At 43.4% G+C, this 25,818-nt stretch overlaps 1 protein-coding gene across 2 annotated transcripts; it reads left to right on the forward strand.

The window, feature by feature from the left end:
- Window positions 1–262: 262 nt before the first annotated feature.
- Window positions 263–25,593, forward strand: GABRD (gamma-aminobutyric acid type A receptor subunit delta). 2 transcript variants are annotated; one of them, XM_073316573.1, is made up of 9 exons: window positions 263–1,436; window positions 12,511–12,623; window positions 14,788–14,855; window positions 15,965–16,185; window positions 17,887–17,969; window positions 21,134–21,271; window positions 22,238–22,393; window positions 22,974–23,185; window positions 24,621–25,593. In XM_073316573.1, the coding sequence occupies exons 1-9, from the start codon at window positions 1,369–1,371 to the stop codon at window positions 24,918–24,920; spliced, it is 1,359 nt and encodes a 452-aa protein (XP_073172674.1). In that variant the 5' UTR covers window positions 263–1,368; the 3' UTR covers window positions 24,921–25,593. The 2 variants fall into 2 exon arrangements, with proteins under 2 accessions (XP_073172674.1, XP_073172675.1); XM_073316574.1 differs by lacking the exon at window positions 22,238–22,393 and having other exon boundaries at window positions 269–1,436.
- The last annotated feature ends 225 nt before the right edge of the window (window positions 25,594–25,818 follow it).

Consider the following 25,818-nt stretch of genomic DNA (forward strand, 5'->3'; position numbering starts at 1 on the left):
AGGAATATAGAAACTATAACCCAAGCCTTCTCCCCAGTACATCCTCAGGCTTGGAAAAATCTCGGAATAAAGTATCTGGATATTCTGTTCCTTCCTGCCTTCTAGTGCTCAAAGATACATGTTTGTTCTTTAAAACGTTTCCTCCATAGTGTTTCTTCTCTTCTTCCGACAGAGCGGACCCAAACAGCCCGGCGGACAAAACGTGGGACGTTCACACTTGGCACCCGAGTTTGCCCTGCGAAGAGAGACCGTGAGGACCAAACTGCCTAACTGCATCTTGGACAATGTCCCCCCAGCCGACACCTCTACTGGGCCAACCCCCTTTAATAGCAAAGAGGGGCCCCCGAGAGGTGGCAGGAGCTGGTCTGAACTGTGTGCATTCAGTGAGCCTAAGGAGCTCTTGCTATCTGAGGACTCAGCCCTGGGGCAGTCACGGTCCCGATTCTTCTCAACGCCGCTGCATGCCTACGGATGTAGTAATCCAGCATGTTTCATCTCAGGGAAGCAGCCCCTAGCCCTGCCAGAGATGAGGAAGAAGTTTGACTAACGCTGGCTCTGCTTCCCATGCTCTTGCTAGTGCTTTGTGGGTGTGACTTGTTTAAAGCCCCTGCCACTGCAAAATCCCCTTGTTCCCGGGGCTAGATCCCCCCGCTCGTCTCCCCCCTCCAATCTCCGTGCCGCAGAGGGCTGCTGTTGCCCCTGGAGTTGTGCGGGGGAAGGAAGGGGAGGGAACGTGCTGCGCACACACACGCATACACAAACTCCTGCAGTTTACCTACGCTTCTCCCAGATAAACCGTGCATGAATCTCCCTCCGAACAGCCCCTGGACTGGTGGCTGCTCCAGGGACGTGTCCCCCTGTGGCCCGAGTCTGGACGGGATCGTTGTATTTAGTTTTGGTTTTTGCACAGGGGCACTTCGACAAATGCTCACCCGATCCTAGCTCGCTCCCTCCTGCGCTTGCTATGATCAAATCTGTAATTTCAGGGGTTATTTTCGGCAACCAGCTTTGCACGGAGGAAGCTCTGCTGGGAAGAAGCCTCTGAAAAGCAGCCGCGAGTGGGGACGGCCCAGAGGGGCAGCTGTCAAGCTGGCATGCCGCTTCGCCTGTCCGTGGTATGAGGCAGCGACCGGGGGGCAGCCCAGGAGTCTGGGAGGGCTGACCCTGCTCCCCATCTCGCCCTGCCTGCTTGTCTCTGAGGCGCGGGAGCGATTGTGGGGGTTGCTGCTGGGGAGCAACAACACGGCTTCAAACTGAGCCTCAACTTAACGCAGCAGGGATGGTAACACTACAGCAGCCTCCTCGGCGCTTCCAGGACAGCAGGAGAGCCAGGGCTTTGCTTGCCACTGTCTAAGGCCTGGGACTAAAATGGAATTTCTCACCTGGATTTTGCCGTCCTTGGTTCTGCTGTGCACCCAGCAGCACAGGTGTATCAGGTAAGGGTGGGGGGCGGCTCCAGGGTCTTTACTTGGGTGTCATTATCCCCCTTTGCCAGGGACGCCCTGAGTTCGTGGGCTGCGGATTTTTGCCTGGCAGGGAAAGTGGGTCTCGACTGGAGAGTTCGTCACAAGGTGCCCTACTTTTATCACTGTTCCACCCGCTGAGCAGCAGCGTCCCGGGTTAATCAAGTGGGAAGCCCGTTAACAGGATATCTGGGGAAGCCTTATCTCTAGGGCACTTTGATCTAAATTGGAGGCAATCTCTAAAGTTAATGGCATTTCACAGGCCCGGGATAGTCCCGTCCCCGTTTAAAAAGCAGCAATCCCTGCAGCTTGGCCATAAAACTCGGCAGCTCACTGGAGATCGTTGGCTGGTGACAAAGAGCCTCCCCAGACGTAACAAAAAAAAACCAGAGAGAAGTTTGAAAAACAAATCAGACCCATTTTTAAAAACAAGTGTAGGGCTAAATCTGTGCAATTGATAGTTATGTTCACTCCAAAGGTGTTAGCTAGGCAACCAGCTTGGATCCAATTTGCAATGTTCTTTATATACTCTCCACGAATCTGGAGGCTGAAAGTGGAGAAAGCTTGCCATGGTTATGCAATGAACGCAGAAGGGGAGGAAATCTTTAAAAGAGAGAGATCTAGTTCAGGGCATCTAAAAGCAATGCCCAAGCTTTTCCAGGCAGGGAGCCCTGGGAGGGATGGAGGGGATTCCCCTGCTCCTCAAAAACGGTGGCTATGCCTATTTGTATTTGGGGGCTTCAAGACGGTGGGAATAAAGGCCAAGTGGTGATTGTGCACAGAGGAACATGGTTACTGTGGTGTTTGGGATTATTTGCTGAGGTTTTATTATTTTATTGAGAAGCAGGATGGTTCAGTGGTTAGAACAGGAGTCAGGCAACTGAGTCTCATGTAGGACTTCGCCACTGATTGACAGCATGACCTTGAGCAAGCTACCAAAGGCCAGATGCTGATACATTTACATGAATACCTCCCTTCTCAGGTGCTCCTGTGACTTAAGAGGGTCACTCAAGGAGTAAGATGCTACTTGCTAGGTGAATAAGGGTGTCAGAATCTGGCCCATAATTTCAGTACCACAGTTTCCCCACCTATATACTTAAGATAACGTTGAGATTTTTGGCTGAAAGGTGCTGTATAAGTGCAAAGTATTATTCTTTTAAATAAGAAATTACTCTTCTCTAGCCTGTGACTTCAGGATCTGTTTCAAGGCATAGCAAGAGCTTGGATGTGTACAATGTATAATTTGTTACATAAATTATTTTATTACTGGATTAATTGCCTAGTTACTTGGCTTTCTTCCTACAATGACATAATAGTGATGAATTGTTGTTAGAAATACATATACTTCATGGCAGAGGAAGGGGACAGCTAGAAAAATACAACTGCTAGCTTTTGAGATTTAATGTTCTGTGTTCAAATGATGTTAGCGGTTTATCTTATCTATAATTGCCAATAGCAAAAGACTCTGAGTTCAAAGGAAGCTACCCTGTTTAGTTAAGTGTAGTCATCTGAAAGCTCACCTAGAACAGTGTTCTCATTGCAGATGCAGTGGTGAGCTGTATTTGAAAAGAAAAAAGGGTTAATGGACACCTGGTGTATCGCACCCTAGCCATACAATAATACAAATAATAAATAATAATCCTGTAAACCAGCCTACAAATAATTTTACTCATGTTAAATTAAATGGAGCTACACAAATGAGTAAAATTACTGATGTGTAAATGTTGGCAGGATTGGGACTAAAGTTTTTTCTAATGAAAAACTGCATTCCTGAGTTTTTGGGTGAGAACCATGAAATCAATGAAAGTTAACATGGTTGGTGAAACTTTGGAGCCCAGCGTCAGAAATTGCAAACTGTTTTCCACTTGGTTTTTAACACTGGACAAGGAGAAGAATTTCACTGTTGACTGTTAACCAAAATAAAGTTTAATGTGTGTAGTCTAAAGTCTCCCTTGCGTTATTGAATCATTATTTACAACCAAGCAGAAACTGGTTTCCATTGAGTTCACGTAGGACCTGATCCAAAGTCCACTAAAATCAATGGATAGATAACCTTCCATAAACCTCAAGGGGCTCTGGGTCAGGTTCTAAGTGCTGAAGACAATTCTTAGTGCTATAGCATCTGCAAGCAGCAAACTTAGACATATCAGACTCTTTACAGGTGGTGCAATTCCTTTTTCTTATTTTAATAACGCAATGACATTCTAACTTCTTTTCTGGTTTAAAAATCAATGCAAAGCATTTTAAAAAATGCATATTTAGCATTAAGCCCATCCAAACCCCACTATCTAACTGAGCTTTATTGAGAAATGTGTGACTAAGGCTGCACAATCCTCAGGCTGAAGTCCTGTGCAAATGCGCATAACGTCTGTGTGCGCTAACCAGTGTTGCTGAATTGTCACCTCAGGGTCCTGTTCTAATCTCTTGGACTGATGCACGTCCCTTGGCCACTGCAATAGCTCATCTTGTAAGGGCCTCAAGAAGAGTATACTTTTCTCCTTCTACCCTCTGTGCCAGAGATGCACAGGTTTGTATGGTAGATGGTGCTTTAGCCAGGATATATTTTACTAGTAGTTTTGTACACTGAGATTAAAATGTAAAATTTTGTCAGTGGCTACATTTCCTCTTTATTGATCTAATTTTGATTTTAAATGTGATGCCTTGATTATAATGACTGCAGGGTTGTCAAAGAATACATTTCTCTGGCCACAGATTCCATAGATTGCAGAGCAAGAGGTTATTAAAAGAAAGTGCTATTTGGAAGATTCTAAACACCACAGTATTAGTTAAGACTTCCCAAGGACCAGCTTTAAAGTTAAATACCAGAACTATCTTATTTTTTTTTTTTAGGAAACACCCACAATCTGCTCATGCTTGGCACTTTCTGAACATTGCCCATCTCAAATTAGATGCTCAAGACTGGTATAATTTGAGGTCTCCATTACGTGTGCTGTTTGACAGAAATCAGTGAACCAAATTCAGCCTCAAAGTCAGTGGAGTTGCATCAACTTATACCAGAGTTGAGGTTAGCCCACTGTGCTTATTAGTAGTATTAGTATTCATTTGCAGCTTTCTATGTGCAGAGCTTGGCGCATTGCAGACGCTCTCTTAATACAAATAAATAATAGTTGAGATGCATTAAAAGAAAATGTAGTGAGATGTCTTCTCTTGCAGTGGAAGAGTTTCATGTGCAGTATTTACTCCTATTACTATTAATAGGAGTCACGCGGCTGTCGTGCTCAAAGGTTTAAAAGGCCCCTGACTCTATAACTCTCCAACGAAATAGCTTTTAACTCTCTAATTAAAAATAGACACATAATCTTGTTTTAAAAATAATTCTATTTGTATATAATTAACTATCCTACTGGCTTGTACATCTCTCAACCTTTTCCTCCCAGAGATGAGAAGAGAGGCTTGCAAATGTGAAATATGTGCAAAGAGTAGACTACTTCATGCAGCTTAAAACTCAGGGAGAAATGGAAATAAAGACTTTGATGTTCATAAGGTTGCCATGAATTAAGCCTAATGCTTTTTCAGTTTCGTTTCAAAATATGGAACATTTTAGCTTCACGTAGAGTCACGGATGGCAGATGGAAAGGATACACATACTGCTCTGGATAATCCTGGAGCTTGCTACAGGCTAGATCATTCCCTGACCTTGCCTGATATTTAAAGGCCTTTTTCCAGGAAAAAATGGCAGAGAAAATTATACTGAAATGAAACAACTTTACCTCCATACCAGTGCTCTGGACCACACACAGTCAGCTATTTAACAGACTGATGCTTCCATCTTTCAGATGAAAATATCCATTTGCAGGTGCTCAGTTGCCCACAGACCGTGTAGAATGTAGGCTGGTTGGGCAACTTAAAGGAGAAATAGGAGAGATACAGGAAGCAAGACATTTTCCCCGCTGCACTTTTAAAATGAGAGTATCTGGCCACTAGCGCAGGTTACCATGACCTATCTACAAGTTTGATCTAAAGTCAGCTCTGCTGATGGCCATTAACTTGCAGAAGGTCCTTGGGCTTTTTTGTGCTGGAGACAGTAGCTGAGATTCCTATCTCTCTATATTCTTGTTCAGCAACCACTGAACAGTGCATTCATTCCCACATGGCTTAAGTGAAATATTTACCAAGTCTTTTGCTCACTGATATGAGGGAATTTTGACTCAATATGTTCAAGAAGTGTTCCAGGAGATAGTAAGAAGTGGGCAAAATCCCAGCTGATAAACCATGCTGCATTAGTGAAAATGCATTTATTCTGTAGCTGGTTGGAGAGACCCATCATCTGAATTAGGTGTATATGTTACCCACATCCCCACTGTTGGCTGTGTTTATATCCTTAGGAGAGCTGCATTTCTTGGTAATATTTATTTGAGGGGCTTTATAATTTTCCTAAGTTGTATAATAACCATAAACATCAGCTTCCTCTCTGCTTTAAGGGGGCTAAATTGTCTTTCCCTACCAGACAGGAAAACTAGACTTTTCTTTTTTTCAAGAAAGAAAGAAAAATGAGGCTCTTTTCCATGGTGAGCCAATTGCATTGATCAAAGCATCACAGAAATGTAGGGCTAGAAGGGACCGCAAGAGGTCATCTAGTCCAGCCCATTGCACTAATGCAGGATCAGGTAAACCTAGATTCCCTGACAAGTGTTTAGCTAACCTGTTCTTAAAACTCTCCGAAGATAGGGATTCCACAACTTCCTTTGGAAACCCTTACCTGCCCTTACAGTTAGAAAATTTTCCCTAATGTCTAACCTAAATCTCCCCTGCTGCACATTAAGCCCATTATTTCTTGTCCTACCTTCAGTGGACATGGAAAACAATTGATCACCATCCTCTTTATGATAGCCCTTAACATATTTGAAGACTATCAGGTTCCCCCTCCTCCTCCTTTTCTCAGAACTAAAATATGCCCAGTTTTTTTTAAATTCTTCCTCATAGGTCAGGTTTTCTAAACCTTTTATCATTTTTGTTGCTCTCCTCTGGACTTTTTCCAGTTTGTCCTCAACTTTCTTAGAATCATAGACCTTTAGGGTTGGAAGAGACAACAGAAGGTCATCTAGTCCAACTCCCTGCTCAAAGCAGGACCAACCCCAAATAAATCATCCCAGCCAGGACTTTGTCAAGCCGGGCCTCAGAAACCTCTAAGGATGGAGAGTACTTTGCACTTATTTTTATTGAATTTCATCTTATTGATTTCAGACCAGTTCTCAATTTGTGAAAGTCATGTTGAATTCTAGTCCTGTCCCGCAAAGTGCTAGCAACCCTTTCCAGCTTGGCGTCATCCACAAATTTTATAAGCATGCTGTCTCCACATTACTATCCAAGTCATTCATGAAAGTGTTGAATAGTACTGGACCCAGGACAAACCCCCACAAAACCCTCCTAGAGACCTTTTCCTGTTTTGAAAGATAATATTATGAGTACATTTTTTCAACCACTTGTGCACACATTTGATAGTAATTTCATTTAGATCACATTTCTTTCATTTAGTGTCCAAGCAAGGGCAAAACTCCATATTTGTATTAATGCAAGTCACTGCCCTGAAAGAGTGCAGACGAGGGTTAAAAAACCCTCTCCTGAACTGCAGCTTGCAGAAAACTTTCCAGAGAAATGATCCAGGAGCATGTTGCCCTCCTGTTAGCATGGCACCCACTCTGACTTGGTGCAGGGTAAAGATAAGCTATTCTTTTTCATTGCATGCTGGTGTGAGCCGCTAGAGTTTTAGGAATTAATAGCTTACTTTTATATGGTGCTTTTCATCCCAAAGCACACTGTACAAAAGCTTAGGTCAAGAAGTGAAGTTGCTGAATCAGCTGAAGGTGATTTCCTTTCTTCCCATCTTTATTACTTGGATTATAAAATGCAAATCCTCTCCAGCTTGCATTTCCATGCCAGTCCTCATGTTTCCGGGTAAAATTCATGAATAACATCTCAGGCCTCAGATAATCCCCATGGGTCATCATGGGTGAATGGACTTTTCTGCTCTTGCACACAGCCTCAGGAAACTGGGCCTGGTGTAGGGAAGGCCACAGGGGTGGGGCTATTTAGGTATCCCACACACCACACTGCTGGCAGGCCATCTCTATCACACCCTTTCCCTCCCCACTCTCGTGGCAGGCTGTAATGTGGTGTGGAGGGTTTATGTGGGTTCTCTGAACTTGCATGAATGTCACTCCAGATGTGAATTTCACTATGTTTTCCATCCAGTCAAATAGTAAAGAGTCCCTAGTATTTTTCATTAGATTAGGTTAAAACAAACAAAAGTTATAAGTCCAGTACAGCGGTCTGGACTGGATGATTTATCCTCCTAGTCCTACATTTCTATGAGTCTATGTACAATACCCTACTTGGATGTTGGTGGGGAATAGCTATTATGGGGACTTCTGAGGACTAGAAGATTTGGGGCCAAATTTAGCCCTGGAGTGAATGAGTATAATCCCTGTTGACAGGAGTGGAAATTGTGCCTACTTACACCATGGCTGAATTTAGCTCTTGGCCTACAGCCCTATTCACTCAAGCACAAAGACTCTGCTGCATTATTCCTAACTCCTATATTCTTTTCCTCGATTCTTTATCTTCCACACCCTCCGAATGAAAAATCTAGTGTCGTTTGGACAGTATGATTATAGAAATTACCACCATGTAGATTAGGACCAAAATTAAGGTTTTTCATAGAAAAATCTAATATGAATAGACAGTTTTCGTAACCTCAGGCTTTATTAATAATAGGACCAAGATTCCTTTTTAATTTTGTAGTATATTGTGCTGAGGATTTTTAAGTAAAATTCCCCATGGATTGCAATCTGCCTAAAATGCATGGCATATGTGGCCCATCATTTTTAACCTGAGATTGTCCTTTTAGCTCTCTTATTCTTGTTAACGCCACTACCATAGAACATTGACACAGGATAATGCCCTCCCACTCTGTGGCATGCTGTAAATGCTGAGGCTTTTATGGAAAATAAATGTCAAGGGAAAATGAGGTGATTTTATTTGTCAAAAGAGATGATGCTCCTGACAGTTCTTTTACAATGACTTTATTTCTGTAATAGCAAATGACTGATGATGAGTCAGTCATCTGGGGCTAAGTTCTCTAGGCAGCCACGTAACACATTTTGGTGTGAAAATGGAGCTGCAAAATTTGTTTTCTTAAATGTTTCAGATTCATTACGCAAGAGTAGACACAGGACTTCGGATTTTTATAACATCTTGCAGCTAACGATCGCAAAGCATTGTACACCCAAAAACCTGAAGGGCAGATTCTGACTTCCTTATAGATCAGGCCCCAAAGACAAGCACATGAGATAAGCAAGGGATGCATGCAGGAATCTCTTCACCCTGCACCAGAGTGCAGCCACCTCTAAAGCTAACACTGTCATTTGTTTAAAAACACAAGACAGGATGACAAATCTATCCCTAAAAAAGTGCATGGGATCTTTAATGACCTGGATCTCATGTCTATGTCTCAGGCTAAGACTTACAAATTACCAAAAACCCCCACCAAAAATGAAACGTTTAGAAACAAAATATCTGAAAACTATTCCTTTCTTGGCTAATCTGCCAAGAACGTACTTCTGGCTGTCATATGTCCCGTGTACTAACTGATAGCATCAGTGATACTCAAAGCAGGTCAGGGAATGCAAAAGAAAATAAATAAAAATATCACTGAGCTGCAATGTTCGTTCTCAGCTGCAGCAGGAGAAATGCAGAACCTTGAATTTGGGTCTTGGCAGGTAAGTAACAGAGTGAAAGGGTAACTTCACTTAAGTAAATATTGGCACTTCAACACCAAGGCGATAGGCACCTAAGAAATATCAAAGATACTAGATAGAGATAAGTGAGTTGGCTGCGCAGATGACAAGACCCAGCGAATAGAAAAAATATAGTTAGAATAAATCATCATAGCCTCCGTTGAAGTCAGGCTATGGCAATTTACCCCAGCTGAGGATCTGGGCCAGCGAGTCCTCTGAGATACTTGGATAGGTGCTGTAGCTAGCTATCTAGGTGAGTCTGTGTGTCAAGAGAATATTATAAATGCATTTAAACAAGCATCCCTAACCTTATGAGGTAATGAAATGATGAGCTAATGAAATGTCACTGTTGGGCAATAACTGTCCCCATGCATCTTCAAGGTCACTTTACGCCTTGACAGCGCTATTAACTCAGGATGGCAATGTCTCCGTTACTCAGAGCTTACAGTCACACGCTGTTATCCCAAAGCTTCCTTACGTTATTAACTCCATTCACATGCGGCAAGAACGTCATCATTCATCCCATGGTGAGAGGAAACATTGTTCTGGTGGCTGTTTCTTGCAGTAAGTGTAAATACTGATCTGAATACACCCATAAGTGACACATCTTGGAGAAAAAAACCCTTGTGCCTATGTGGGTCCGTGTCACACAAACGTTCTAAGAAAGTTATATAAGTCCCAAGGCAAGAGCTGTTTATGGTATATTAATCTGCAGCCTTTCATCAATATTTTAAAAGGTTTCTCTTCTGCTATCAGCGATATTTTTTTTAAGCTCCATGTTTATTGCAGAGCTGAGTGGAAGCAGCTGCACCAATGCTCCGACAGCTCTGATGTGGTGCTTGCATCCGGTTACCTGTGTTTTTGGGAGACTTGAGAGTTACCCACACACCCTGGTAGATAGGATCTTTTTGCCAGTTGATAGTCCAACAAACACTTCCCATTTCAACAGGCAGGTTTTCATACTAATTTTCTGATAGCAGTAGGAGAAGCTCGAAGGATTATGCTGTCAGCTGAGTGCGTGTGTAGTTTTACAGGCAACTCCTATTAACTTTAAGATGACCTGGGAACTCCCAGCGACTGGCACAGAAAATGGAGTTCTAGAGATCAAATGCTGATTCTGTTTATCTGGAGAAATCTGAAACTTCCATTCAAAGAGTGTTTTTGGAATAGTCCTTTCAGGACTTTGCTTTTTGCTGCCTCTTTGCTTTTCTCAATTTGTTTACCCTTTTGATCAGAGCTTTGCAAACGATGGCCATTTCAGGTCACATGAGTTTGCATTTCTTTTTGTGTTTGCATGGGCCTATTGTGCTTTTCACAAGAGCAGGGATGATAAAACTAGTCTCCTGGCTCTATTCCAGCTGAATTACATTCTTCTTCCCTAAACTCCCCTGATGTTACAACTGGATAAGTTCTTCACCACCTGACTTAAACTTTTGTGTAGTGTTGCTTTGAGGTGTTAGTTGCTATGCTCAACTATCGAGGTAGTTTCATTTCAGTGGCAGATGAAGCAATTCCTATGTGCACTAGATGAAGTACTTTGTAGTTTTCTGGGCCTCCTCCACCTCTTCCCTTCCATGAGGCTTAGCAAGTGAGCCCTTACCATATGCTCGCTTATTTTCTTTCCTTGACACAGAATGACTCTCCTATTATCACCACCTCTCTGGGCAGAGTTAAGGGGAAGAGGGCCTTTGGAATGTTCCACGTCCTTTGCTCTTTTTGGGACTCCTAATCTTTTATCCTGCCTGTTACATCTTGCACTGAGCCACTCAGAAACTCCATTCTCTTTCACATCCAGGTGGACCTGGATCTGTGAGGGAGAGGCCTGAAATTAAGTCACCAGTGTCTGCAGGTGAAGTTTAACTCTTGTCATCTCACCAGTAGGGAATAGATTCCTTGCCCCCCCCCCACGATGAGTAAAAATTCATGAAGGCAAAATTGGCCCCCTGATGGTGTCACATGTTATGACTGATATGTCTCAGGTTCATTCAACTCACAGGGCTTCTCTATGATCTCTGCAAGTTGTTCTTTGGTGTATAGTACCTTGGACACAAGAAGCGGGGCAGAAGTAGTTCCTGAGCTCACTTAAGCAGCGGTTTGGTGTATGAAGCAGAAAGCCCTACAGAATCTGTGAGAGGGGGACTGCAGAGACCAAAGTGATGGGCATTATATGAGAGATGGATAGATCAGTGGTTGTGGCCAGCTGCTTTTTTAATGATTGTAAAATTTTTGAATTTTGATTGATACTTTCTAGCCTGAGGTTTGTTAGTACTGGGGTCAGGTTGGCTTTGGGAAACAAAGACCTTTTAAAAATTGGATTAGGTAACTGGAGTTAGCAAACGTGACTTGAAGCACCTAGGATAGACACAGTTTAACACTTTTAAAATTGTGCAACACATTGTGTTGTTAACCCAAAGGTCCCGATTTCCTGACCCAGGAAGAAGAGCTAGATGGTGCTCAGCAGTGGTGGATAGATGGTGCCTAGGCCATCAATAAGCTAAGGCCTTTGAGTATGTTGGTACTCCAGTGCTCTTACATAATCTCTGTTATTTATTTGATAATTATAGTATATTTGGTTTCATTTGAGCACTTAAAGATTCCTGCTAAACGAGCATGTTGCTTTATTATGCTGTCAGTTGAATACACGGTGAAGCCAGCTTATGGCAAAGTCATGTTTGTCACACAACATCTTCACTACAACTGGAATTACACCTTGTATATCAAGATGCAGTGAAGCAATTCAGGATTTATGGTCTTTCTTCATAAACCAAATCTCTCTATCGCCACATCTCTCCATAAGCAGGTTCCACATAATTTGTTAATAACAGAATTGTATCCCATTTCTTTTTCATATTGGAGGAAAAAAGAAAGATGAATTAAAAACAAGATCCTAGTTTGGTTCCAGTGACTAACTTTCTCAATTATTTTTTTCACAACAAGGAAAATAAATCAAGTCATCTTAAACTTTGGTTTTATGTATTTAGGAGAAAAAATAAACTAAAAGATGTTTGTTCTTGACCTCATGTCCCTAGGTAGGCTGTAGCCTTGTCTATACTATTTTCTAGTCTAAACATCATTTGTCCCTCCCCCACAAATAAATGAAACAGTCCTATCAACTCTCAGAACTGCTCCAATCAGTTACCAATCATGCTGAGTAGCTGACATTTTATCAGAGCTCTAGTAATGGACACGTAAGTCTTCTATCTTTTTCTGCCACATTTTATTTTCTCTACACATGGTGAGGTTTTAAAAGCTTGCTTGGACACTTGTGGTTTTGTTTGTTTTTTATCCAGCGCCATGAATGACATTGGAGATTACACAGGCTCCAACATAGAAATATCCTGGTTACCTAATCTGGATGATTTAATGAAAGGATATGCACGGAATTTCAGGCCTGGAATTGGAGGTAAGAGTCTGATTTATGTCTCTTCTGATTTCTAATGTATTCCTTGTATAATCTAATGGCTGAAATGGATGTGAATGTCTCCCTTTTGGTGGATATAATCAAGTGTTTGTGAATGTCTTGCTCTTAGACATAGTGATAATAACAGTAAGAATTTATTTTTTTTATGTCAGCCTTTGCAAAAAGTCCCACAATCTAGCCCAATTAAAAGCTGCATCAAACCAGTTATCTTTTGAATTTTGAGTTCATATTTGAGTTTGCTGTGCCAGAGTTTCTCAGTGATCACGCTCCTCCCCCACACTATGAACAACCCTCTTGTTTTGAGGCTTTGGTATAAAAACAAAACTCAGAGCAGGTTCATCAAGAGATTTCCAAACCTTTCAGGTACACCTGGGCCAGTCTACAGGATTGTGTCAAAACCATGAACACTGTGCCGTTCCACTTGGGTCCAAAGCAAAAGCAAGGGAAACTTGATGGTTTCCCCTGAGTTTTGCTTTGAGATTTTGCATTTGTCTGAACTGGAAGCTTAAAGCAAAACTCAATGGATGTGAATGCATTGAAGGCTAAACGCAAAAATGTTCTCCTGAGTCCTTGCACAGTGATTCTGTCCAGTTTCACGCATGTTATTAAAAATGAGAGAGGCCTAACCCACAAAGTTTGGAGCCACACCTAGTCCCAGATCATTGCAAATTTCAGTGGATATTATTCAGGTCCTTTCAAGTTGAAGTCAAAGGACCTAATTCCTCTCCATTCGTCAATGGGAGTCTTTTCATTGTCTTCAATGAGTGCTGGATCAGGCCCTAAACACGCTCCTTTTTTCTCATGTGAAAGAGCAAATGGGTCCATGAGTTGGGGCAAAAAAGATATCAAGATGTCAGGCTCCCTGGTTACAATATAAAACATAGCAGTGCTCTGAATTTAGGACAATCCAGTGAGTCTGCAGACATCGACCTTCAACAATCCACTACATAAAAGGAAAATAACTCTGTGCTTTCGGGCCCAGTGTTACTGAAATGCTTTATAAGGAAGTAAAATCAGTTGCCCAGATTTTCAAAAGCAACTAGTGATTTTGGATGCACAACTTGGGATGTCTTAAAGGGGCCTGATTTTCAGGAGGTGGGGGCTCAGCAGTGTGTGAAAATCAGGCCCCTTTAAGGTGTTTCAGGTTGGGCCCCTCAAAATGGAGACCTCCAAGATCACGAGTCAATCCTGAAAATCTTGGCCAATTTGACAAGGTTGTGGCTGGCCTGCAAAGAAACTATAAGACTTTAAACTACTGGCAACTATTATAGACTGTCCTGTAGCTCAAGGGGCATTTTGTTTTCCCTTTTTAGCATGTGTGCAGTTCAGCTGATGCCCATGTGGCCTGCGTATGTATGTGGACCTGGATCTTCATAGAGTTGAAGCAACAATACAACATACACAAAGTGTTTAGATAGCATTTGGCAATCCCCTTTTCTAGTGTTCTTTGAAAATGATCACTCTATCCCAATCCACAGAACAATGAACGTAGCAAAGCATGCACATGAATAGAAGCAAAACTTCCATCTTGCCAGGACAGAGGAAATTCTACTAGGAATCTGGATACCCTGGCAAGTCAGTCAGCTTGTAATCAGTTTTAATTGGCACTCTCGTAAGCCATAATGTTATTTTTCACCTGAAGCAGCTACTTTCTAAAGGGGTGAAGTTTTCTTATCTTTGAAAATGTCAAAGCAATTACTTCCCCTGATCCTTAAAGCTGAAGGCTTTAAGCAATACAAGCAGTTCCTATTTTTTCCTGAGTTCTTACACCACTCCTGTCACCATGGTATCGGAACTGACTTTTGGAAAGTAATTTTGTGGTCCATATCAAGTGGTGATCACTTCTGTACTTGGATCCTCAAAGTAAGTGTCATGATTTCAAGGGGTTGCCACCAACTGTCAGAGATCATGACCAGCCTCCCTTTCTTTATGGCTAGATGGGAGGGTTTCTATGGAAACTTGGCATCACAATAAGAGGTTGGAAACCCATTGTTCTAAGACAGATTTTATTTCTGGAAACTGTGAGTAGGGGAAAAGATATTTAGGGACTCACTTCTGTGAACTGACTCCATATGAAAAGATTGACAAAGCTAGTGCATATATATTCACACCATATCCTCCCCAATTTAACGTGTCTCTTTCTCAGGCCCTCCTGTTAATGTTGCCCTAGCGATTGAAGTTACTAGCATTGATCACATCTCAGAAGTTAACATGGTAAGTTGCCATTGAAACTTGTTAAGACTGGAAAGCTGGGAATGCTTATACTGTAGTGGTGGGAAGTATAGAAAACTGATTAGGCATATATGATTATTCTACATAGAACTATCACTAGCTGAAATGAATTGGCAAAGACAGAAAAAAAAGTCCTACATTTTTCAAGTGAAAAATTGATTCAGGAAAATCCTGTAAAGAGCAGACTTACAGCTGCATGCTAGCCCATAGGCCAGATCCTCAGTGGCTGTACATTGGCATTGCATATCTTCACTGGAGCTACACAGATTTGTACCAGCTAGGGATCTGGCTATGTATGTCCCATTTAAACTGGCTTAGTAGGGAGGGCAGGGTTGGGGTCTGAAGTATGTTGCCCTTATTGTTAGGGAAACTATTTTTAAGAATTAAATCCAATTTCTACTCCAATTCCACTTGCTCCTGTACACTTCTGGAAAGAGGCCTGCGGAGTTCAGCCTCTTTTTTGCCCCTCTGCAAAGCCACTGAGCTGTGGGATGTTCCCTTAACCATCTCAGCCATGCCCATACCCTGAACAAACCAACAGGCTAGATTCTAGAACATGTCACTTTACTACATATCTAAGAACTGCAAAGATCAACTGCATTTTTGTAGCCTATTAATCCTGAAAGATTTATTCTTAAAGCTATAGCTGTGACTTATCATTGACCCCCTCTCTCTATTGCATTCACCTGGGGCTTTTATTTTTTTAACTGGACTGAAAAAAAACATACAAAAACCCTACAAAAAAACCACTGGTCCTACTTAGGAAAGATGCTTAGGAGGGATATTAACCTGATTCTTCCCATCAGTCTCAGACGGACATGCAGCTCTTACTACACAGTATACCTGACAAGGCCATAGAATCAGAGCAGTTAAACACATGCTTGGGTATCTTGTGGTTATCCATTGGTAGAAACAGACAAGAGACATTAAAATGTCCAGGCAGTTTTATTCTGAGTACAAAAATATTCCAGCGCACAGGAAGCAGCTATTAGATGTTCCAGACTAATACAATGAAATTTGACCAGGCCCCAAGATATCATCATTGTGTTTGTTTCACATGGTTTGTTAACTGTTGGTTCTTCTTGTGCTAGGAATACACCATGACAGTATTTTTGCATCAGAGCTGGAGAGACGACCGGCTGTCTTACAACCACACCAACGAAACTCTGGGCTTGGACAGTCGGTTTGTGGACAAGCTCTGGTTACCAGATACATTCATAGTAAATGCCAAGTCTGCCTGGTTCCATGATGTGACTGTGGAAAACAAACTTATCAGGCTACAGCCTGATGGAGTCATTTTATATAGCATCAGGTAAAGAGAGAGAGAGAGAGAGATTTCTCTCATGTGTTAGCTTTTTGAATAGACTCTAAAAAATAATCACCCCCTTTCCCTGGATTATTTTGGAAAACAACCGTTCATTTAAAACATTTTTTTAAAACGTGAGCATGATGGATTTCTGTTGAAGACCCCTCATCTCTCTGCTGGGTCTACACGGGAAAGGCACCTGTGGAAACAGTAACACGTTTCCCATCATGTAATTGTTAATCACAAGTACATCATTAACAGAGCATGATCTTGCTATAATTGGGGTTGCTCTACAGCCACCAGTCCGAGAGGCAGCGTGAACAGAACAAGGAGTCCCTGGGTTCTGTTGTTGACTCTGCCACTGATTCCCTGTGTGACCTTGGTGGAGTGATCTAGAATCTCTCCGCTTTAAACTTCCCCATCTGTGCAATGGCAATAGTAACCTTTCCCCTCCTCAGAGGGGTATTCTGAGAAAAAGTTAATGTGTGCACAATGCTTTGGAGCTGTAGGGTCAAATTCATCCCTGGAGTAACTTCATTGACATTACACCGGAATGGATTTAGCTCACAAAACTCTATATTAGTGCTTATTTATTTATTTAGCAGTATCTGGTCTTGAGCAAGTCATTTAACCATTCAATACCTGTTTCTTCTACCTCAGGGGGGTGCTGTGAGGACTGGTTAGGATAATAGCTTAAAGGGCTTTGAAAGTATTACTGGTTTTTAATGTGGGTATGGCAGCAAAATAAGGACAGAAACATGCATGGAAGTAAGCAGCAGGCCACAACTTTTAATAAACTTTAACACAGGGAAGAGGCACTATCTGCCCATCACCCACACTCTCCTGTACCAGGCATTTAATTTGTTCCAGTGTTGGGAAACAGGGTTCCTTACCATGTAACTCATAACGTGGGGTAGGCTCTCCTCAGCCTGCCCTCTAGGACTCGGCTTTCTCTGAGTCTTAGCACCCTACATCCTGCTGTAAGCAGGACAGAGGGTGCAGCAGTGTGGGGACCTTGGCCTGTGAAGGTCACATGGTCTAACCCTATCACATGAGCCCAAGGCCCATCACCAAAATTCCAGGTCATTTGCCTCTGGGAACCGTTCATTTTATTCTCTTAACCACACTGGAAACCAGCTGTAAGTTGCGACAAACAACTTCACCCCACTACCTCGGGTGCCATGCGTATTCCAACTCAAACCACTGTGGCTTGCAGTGAAACTCCCTCTCTGGTTCTCCACCAACTGGCACATGGGAGAAAAAATTCCTAAGGAGCCAATTGGCTAGATCTGCAGTGTCTGTCAAGCCAGGTTCCCATTCCTAACTCAGGTGGGGAGGGTGGGCTGCTGGAATGGAGCCCAAAGAGGCTCCACACGGCCCCTGCAGCAGGTTAAATCCTGGGATCTGGCAAATGCTGGCCAATCAGCTGGCCAATGGGTGCCAGAGACCCCTGGGAGAAGGAGCTACCTATTGTCCCTTGGTGAGTGTCTCCCTCCCTTGCTGCTGGGACTCTCCCCCTTTCACTGCCAACCCCATCAACTTCCCCACCTGTTGATGTGGGTGAGTGGCATTTTAATAACAGAGGTAGGTTAAGGGTTTCCTACCCAGTCTTTGGATTATGGGAATAATTACATGCCAAGCTATGAAAGCCTACAGCCTGCTCTGAATATAACTAACTGGTACTTTGATTTTCCTTGCATGGGGCAGGATTACCTCAACCGTGGCCTGTGACATGGACCTTACTAAGTATCCCATGGATGAACAAGAGTGCATGCTAGATTTGGAGAGCTGTGAGTACGAAAGTCTGAGCACAGCAGTGCCTATAACTTATGTTCTGTTGAAAGCCTACATAGATAATCCTTAGCTTTGTTTCTGTGGGTCAACTTAAATCAATCAAATACAAGGGCTGTTTTCGATTTAGTAAATATAAGACCCAACCCCAATTCCCTTGATTCCAAGTTTGGACATCAGGTTACAGAGCCTTACAGCACTAGTTCAAAACTGCCATAGTTAGGGTCTGGCTTTTGACTGGAACACCTGGTTGAAAAGGGACCCTGGTGGCTCTGGTCAGCTAAAAGTCCGGTTGGTGGTGCAGCTGCCTGCCGTGGCTCCGCACAGCTCCTGGAAGCAGCGGAGCCATCTTCTATGCATCTCCTCCATCTCCTATGCATAGGGGCAGTGAGGGGGCTTGGCATGCTGCCCCCGCCGCAAGCCAATAGGAGCTGTGGGGGCGGCGCCTGAGGATGGGGCAGCATGCAGAACCACCTGGCCACACCTCCGCATAGGAGCTGGAGTGGGGACGTGCTGCTGCTTCCAGGAGCTGCTTGAGGTAAGCACTGCCTGGACGCTGCACCCCTGACACCCTCCCATGCCCCAACCCTCTGCCCCAGCCCTGATCCCCCTCCCGCCCTCTGAACCCCTCAATCACAGCCTGGAGCACCCACCTGCACCCTCAGCCAGAGACCTCACCCCCCCATGCCCCAATCCCTTGCCCCAGCCCTGATTTCCTTCCCACCCTCCAAACTCCTCGGTCCCAGCCTGGAGCATCCTCCTGCACTCCAAACCCCACATCCCCAGCCCAAGCCCTCACCCCTTCCCACATCCCAACCCACTGCTTCAGCCTGGAGCCCCCTCCTGCACCCTGAACTCCTCATTTCTGGCCACACCCCAGACCCCACACCCCCAGCTGGAGTCCATACTCTGTCCCGCACCCCAACCCTCTGAGCCAGCCTGGTGAAAATGAGTGAGTGAGGGTGGGAAAAGCAAGCGACAGAGGGAGGGGAGATGGAGTGAAAGGTGGGTGGGGCCTTGGAGGAGAGGAGGGGGAGGGGCGGGGCAAGGGTATTCATTTTATGCAAGTAGAAAGTTGGCAACCCTAGCTGCAGATCAGAACTATAGAACCAAATCCAGCAAGGTGCTGAGCACCCTCCATTCTCATTGGAGATGGAGAATTGGGAGCTTAGGGCTGATCCAAAGCCCACTGAAAACTGTGGGAGTCTTTCCATTAACTTCAGTGGGCTTTGGATCAGGCCCTGAGAGACAAAGCAGAGAGTACAGAGGGACTGAGCCCCAGGGCAAACTTCGGAGTGGGTTTTATTTTCTCTAAGAGAAATCAAGAGGGGCAGAATTCCGTGTGTGTGGGGACTGCTATTGTGACTAGCCCCCATAAAGGTCTCTGTCTTTCCTTGGCAACACCTCACCCCTACACAGGAGTCAGTCACAATCTGGGCCATAGACTAGTGACATTCTATTTAGTGCTTACGTGGGAAACCTGTATAAATTGTGTCTATATTCTACCCAGGTGCCATTCTCCTCCTAATCAGTGTGTAATTCCCATGAGCATTAATGCTTTGGGGATAAATTCACTATTGACTTAAGCAGGCACCACTCAATGACAGCAGCGAATTTGGCCATTTGTGGCTACATCAGTGGGAGAGTAGAATCCTGATGTTTCCAGAGATTTAGGACTAGCGGAGTACCTAAGCCAGGGCAACCACACTGGGGAGAGCATCGGTCACTCTCTTTCTTTTATAGCATTGACTCTGTTTTCTAGGCAATTAACCACAATACATTTCATCCTGTCAAAAATAGCAATCTGCAGTTTTACTTATGTAATCAGCAAATGCAGAGGCAGCAGACAATGAACTAGCAATCAATTCACTCTCCTGGCAAGTTTGGCAGGGTTTTTTTTTTTTAATTTAATTTAAGGATTTTTATTTCAGTGCAATAAACATAAGTAGAAATAAAGCCTCTTTAAACAAACATATTAAAGCAAAACCAGAGGAAACTTTCCCCCTGTTGTTTCCACATGCAGGGTTTCCTCTAGGCAACTGCTAACCCAAACCAAGGTGACTGTGTATTCCCATCTTCCTGCAGCATTGGTGTGGTCAATTTTTAGTGCAGTTACAAGATACTTTGCTCTATTTCTATCTAGACAGCCATTTCTCACTAGTAAGAGGATGCTGACAGCAGATTACACATTAGGGAACAGATTCTCTGCTGTGCCTAACTTCTGCTGGGCACAGCAGGGGGGTGATGGGATGCCAGGTGGCTGAGTGTAACTCTCTGATTCCCTGCCTCACCTTGGCCCCAAAGATACAAGTTAGAGTAGCCTCCATGGATCACCTGACAGCTGGGGATAGCTGCAGTGCGTCACTCTCCCTGCTTGCTTGTCTTTACCTCTAATATGTCCCCTGCACCAGAGTCTTCAGAAAGGGTGACCCAGGGGCCAGATTCACTGACTGTATGCCTGCCCATGACATTGGGATAATCCCCAGTGTTGGGGTTGTGACAAGTCTTTGCTCCATCCACTTTGCTTGACTGGCACAAAAATATTGGAAGCGGCACCGAATCTACCCATATAGATGTAAAAAAACACACTGTTTTTACCTGTGCTATGAGTGAACACCTTAGATGATTCAAATAATTAACAGTCTAATTTACTTTTCACTAATCCTGCTGCTTGATTGCTGTTTTGCAGTTCTGTCAGTTTGGATAATGAAAACATACTACAGTACTCCATTCAGCTTTAATATGTGGTCAGGTTCTCATGCTTTAGCATAATGCTACTGATTGGATTGCAAACAGTGCAAAGGAAATATTCTTTTATTAGTTTATTTTCCAACTGTTTCCATTGGAATGTAAATAAAAACCACTATGACCATTTTCTGTTGCTCTTAGGTTTATTTAAAAGCTTATTTTTAAGTTGTGTTCTCCACTTCAAAGTTCTTCTAAAGCTCTGAACAGTGTAAGCTAGCCTGGAGGGAACACTGTTCCGGCTAGGTCACTGGCAACCTCACTGTTGACAGGACATTGAGTTATCCAGATTGAAACGCAACATGTTTGTTGTGGGATTGAAGACGAGCAGCATGGCAGAGTCGTCTGAGTTTCACTTTGAGCCCATCAATCATTATTTCCCCCAAAACCTTTGCATTTATTCAGCTTCTTTTGGCAGATGGCTACTCTTCAGAGGATATTGTGTACCAATGGTCAGAAAACCAGGAGGAGATCCATGGGCTGGATAAGCTGCAGCTTGCTCAGTTCACAATCACTAATTACCGCTTCACGAGAGAAATGATGAACTTCAAATCTGGTAACAGACTCTGTGTCTTCATTGCAGGCATGCTGTCAGCCTCCACTATCTGTAACAGACAATCCCCTCTCTTAAGTAACCAGTTTAATGTGTCCATCTGGTTTCCAGTACAATTTATTTAGCCCGTATCTAAAGAGAGAGAATATTTTTGCTGGTTCCTTGGGTAGCCATTTCAGTCTATTGTGACAAATCCATACGTGTCCTGGGCTTTGTGTTTGCCATAATGCTACACATGGCTGCCAGTCAGCACTTCACAGCAACAGCAGAGTTAGAACTCAGATCCTCCTGCTCTAATTTGCAATTTTGGCTATAGGAGAATCTCCATTATTCCTAATAATATTGTGCTTATGATATCCAGTTGAGCAGTTCTGATTCCATCCACTAGACTAGAGGGTAGTGGTACACATACCTACTAGCATGCCTATTGCAATGTTTGTAAAAGCTTGAAGTCATTTCTTCCCTACTGATTTTTGTCCTCTTACATGTACTGTAGTTAAATGCTCATTTATACTGCCCCCTTATCCATCAAGCTCTTTCCCTGTTTGTTTTAAATTAACATGATCTTTTAAAAAAATCTAAATTTAGTATCTGGAGGACTTTCCACAACAGATTATAAAAATCTTAAGGCAGATCACATTTTGAAACAGTGTCATCATTAGAGCAAGGGATTTGGAATCAGGACTCCTGAAATCTATGTTTTGATCTGCTACTGACTCACTATACAACTCGGGCAAGTCACTTGACCTATTCTTAGGACTAACAATGCTGACCCTAACTATGGTGCCTTATAGGGGTTTTATGAGGCTTAATTAATGCAAAGCCCTTTGTGACCTTTGAATGAAAGATGATGTAAAAGTGCAAATCCATATCATTACTCTTGTATATTATTTTATTAACTGCGTGATTGTAAAGCCAACCTTCTAACACACAACTTTATATTTGTCCTTTGCCCACTCTTTCCATCAGCGGGTCAGTTTCCCAGGCTCAGTCTCCACTTCCACCTGAGGCGGAATCGAGGTGTTTACATCATTCAGTCTTACATGCCTTCCATCTTACTGGTGGCCATGTCATGGGTTTCCTTCTGGATCAGCCAGTCAGCTGTGCCTGCTAGGGTGTCACTAGGTAAAAAGATTGTGGCATTGGGATCTTGAAATGGAGGACATGTGAAGGCCATATGTTCATCTCCAGTGTGCCATTGTTGGAACAGAAGTACATTTATGAATGCTGTGTCTGCACTGGCAAAGCAATAAGTCCTTCAGCGAGTTTTATTCATGCTTTGGTGTCTGTCACTGGCGGATGCTTCTGTCAGGGCAGAATGCGCTAATAAAGGATGGAAAATAAAGGTCTGATGCTGTTATATTGTATCCCTAAGAACAACAGACACTACTAATAAAGAGTCAGTGCTGCAGCCCTTACTCCCACTGAAGTCATGAGTAAGAGGAGCAGATGCAGGTGCTAAGAATAGAAAGTACTCTCCAGGGGTTGTTCTAATGGATCTGTCTATCTGTGTCTGGTAAAAGAAGCCACATTGAGATTTTCAGAGTTGCCTTGGGCATTGGGTGCCCAGTTCAGAAGTGGGTGCCCACATCCCCTAGATAGCTTTGAAAATCTCAGCCAGCTCCTCTCTGGGTAGAAGTTATTGTTTGTTACCATTGGAATGTGTTACAGAACTCTAAGCCAAGCTTCTCATGCTATTCCCTAGGTATAACGACAGTTCTTACTATGACCACTTTGATGGTCAGTGCCCGCTCTTCACTCCCACGAGCCTCTGCCATCAAGGCGCTAGATGTTTACTTCTGGATTTGCTATGTGTTTGTCTTTGCCGCTCTGGTGGAATATGCATTTGCACATTTCAATGCAGACTACATGAAAAAGCAAAAAGACAAGATGAAGGCGAGCAGACAGAGTGGAGAGGTAAGCTGTGTGCTGGTGGTGCCGTGGAAGGCTTTGAAAAACAACCACCCTGCATTATAACCTTGTCTTCAGCCAGAGCAAATACTCCCCTCCGCTGCCCTTTGGTATAGTCATTCCCTGAGTTAATAGCCCCACCACGTGAGTGTTTAGCCCCTGAATGCCACCATGCTGATTGCTGCCTGTTGGCAGTACAAGTCAAAACCAGCTCAGAACAATTACCAGGATACAGAGCCGGTAACCAATCATCTCCATGCCACAAGCGGTTGGGACTGATTCTCATTCTGTTCCTGTGTTTGGGACAGGATGGGGGAATGGGAGGGAAGGGATACAAAGGGGCTTTTAAGCCACATTTGTGTTCCTCGTATTCTGGAGATGTACAGGACCTTTGGAGACATGTTCACCCCTTGGTGTAGATTCGAGCAACCTCAGTGTGCTCTGTTCAAATAGTCCCCAATATGCCCCCCATCACAGGCCAGGAGCAGGGCCAGTGTAGAGCCCTTATGCCAGTTCTACACCAGCCAGGGAGGCCCCACACCCCGAGGGTATTCTCAGGTAGCTGTTTACTTATGGGTCCTTTGCCTGGCAAGAGAACCATAAAAGGGCTTCAGCAACCCTGAGAACCAGGCCCATTGTCTTCAGTGTTGTCCCATGGAGATTAAATTCTCCATTGTGTGCAATGGATTCCAGATAGATCCTATTTTGCTCAGCATGAATACAATTTATGTTCCAAAGCAGACCTATACAACAGCTTGCAAGAACAAAGCAATTGCTTATGTGAAATTCCTTCCTGGACCTCTTAATTCTAGATAGCTCAGTTGTTCCCTTCATGTCCTTTATGTGGCTGATGAAACAGAATGAATTGATTAGGGAAAAATGCTTTTGACAATCCACAGTTTGCAAATTTCCCCCCACAAATCTGCAGGCATGTGAATCCCTGGACTTGATTTTTATTATGATTATTAGTATTTATTATTTTTATTGTTATTAATTAATCTTGCTAAGCTGCTAGCGGATATGATTGATCTGCGCTCTTTACTAAAACCTACCCAAGAACATCCACAGCCTTACAGGACCCACCCTATGTTTCAGGCCAATCAGTTATTCTTTCAGCTGGGTGACAGTCTCTTTGGAGTGGATCAATACTACTTGTGAACCAGCCCAGGGCTGAGCATGCTGCCTCTGCAGTGCCTCAAGCCCCTGCAATAGCCTAGGGCATGTAAAATTATCAACAGAATTTACTCCTGAGACTCCTGCATGGCAGAACAGAGCCATTCACAGCTTCCTCAGCCACTGCAAGCATTGGAACAAAGTACTGTCCATCACATTTGGATCTCGGGCAAGGCAGACCATTAGGCCACCTGGCTAGCTCTGATTAAGTATTCTGACTCTCTTCCCATGCAGATTGTCATAAGAGGTTCTTCTCTTTCATTTGCAGATCAATGTGAAGAACGCCATTGTTTTGTTTTCCCTTTCCATTGCTGGCGTGAACCAGGAACTGGCCATTTCCAACCGGCAGCACCGAGCTCCCAAAACCCTACCCGGATCATATGGCTCTGTAGAAGTCGAAACTGGAGAGACGAAGAAGCAGCAAGAAACTAAACTGGAGAAAAAGAGTGGCTTAAAGTCCCTCTTCAAGCCTATTGATGCGGACACCATTGATATTTATGCCAGGGCAGTGTTCCCAGCAGCCTTTGCAGCAGTCAATGTTATCTACTGGGTTGCTTATACAATGTAAGAACAAAAATGTGCTCCCAAGAGGTAAACTGTGGGCCGGAATTATGCTCAGACAGTACAGAGTAACTGAACAACCTGTATCGGTCCATTTCTTGTTGAAGTGCTTTCCAACGCGCTGAAGATATTTCTCGAATGCAGCAGAGTGTATCATTTCTGTTTGATTCTACAATCAACTCCAGCTAAAACTGGGAGAGGGGAGAATTGGCCATTACCAATTTGGTTTGATATATTTGTTATTACTAAACTCTGCCAAACAATCCAAGGATCCTTTGTTCCCCATCTCATCTTGAAACAATTTGTCACGTGTACATATCTTCAGTGAAGGTGCCACCACCAAATCCTAAAGCACAGTAGGATATTTTCCCTTTTCAAAGGTCTGCAGATGACGAGGCTCTGATTTTCCCCACACTCTTGGCATTTCTTTTCTCACAGCACAGCTAACCTCATGTTTTTACATGGGAGTACCTTTTCTGTGTCATGCCAGTTGTGTGACAGTTCAAGTTTAATGGGGATAGGAAAATGGCAGTGATCTCTACATGTGAAGACGGCAGGATTGAAGTATGGGGAGCAGAGCAAGGCGGAGGGTTTTTCTTTATTTGTCTTGGATAAAGTATTTAAAACACTTTTGATTCTCTTCTTCAGTCACAGCATGAAATAAAATATATTGTATAGAACCTAACTGAATTGTTAATATCCACTGTGTTGCATTTCAGACATAAGCTAAGGAAAGTCTTTCTTTACTGCTTAGGCTTCCTGTATATTGCTACTTGTCCATTTATGGTGCAATTACATTGGCAAAGTGATTTAAAAACACAGGCTGAGCCTAGGGTCCTTGTCCCAAAGGATTTAGGGTAAAATTTTCAAAAGCACTGAAGGGATTAGGAGCCTCAATCCCATTT

This window comes from Lepidochelys kempii, chromosome 18, assembly GCF_965140265.1.
Source record: "Lepidochelys kempii isolate rLepKem1 chromosome 18, rLepKem1.hap2, whole genome shotgun sequence".
Taxonomy (NCBI): domain Eukaryota; kingdom Metazoa; phylum Chordata; order Testudines; family Cheloniidae; genus Lepidochelys; species Lepidochelys kempii.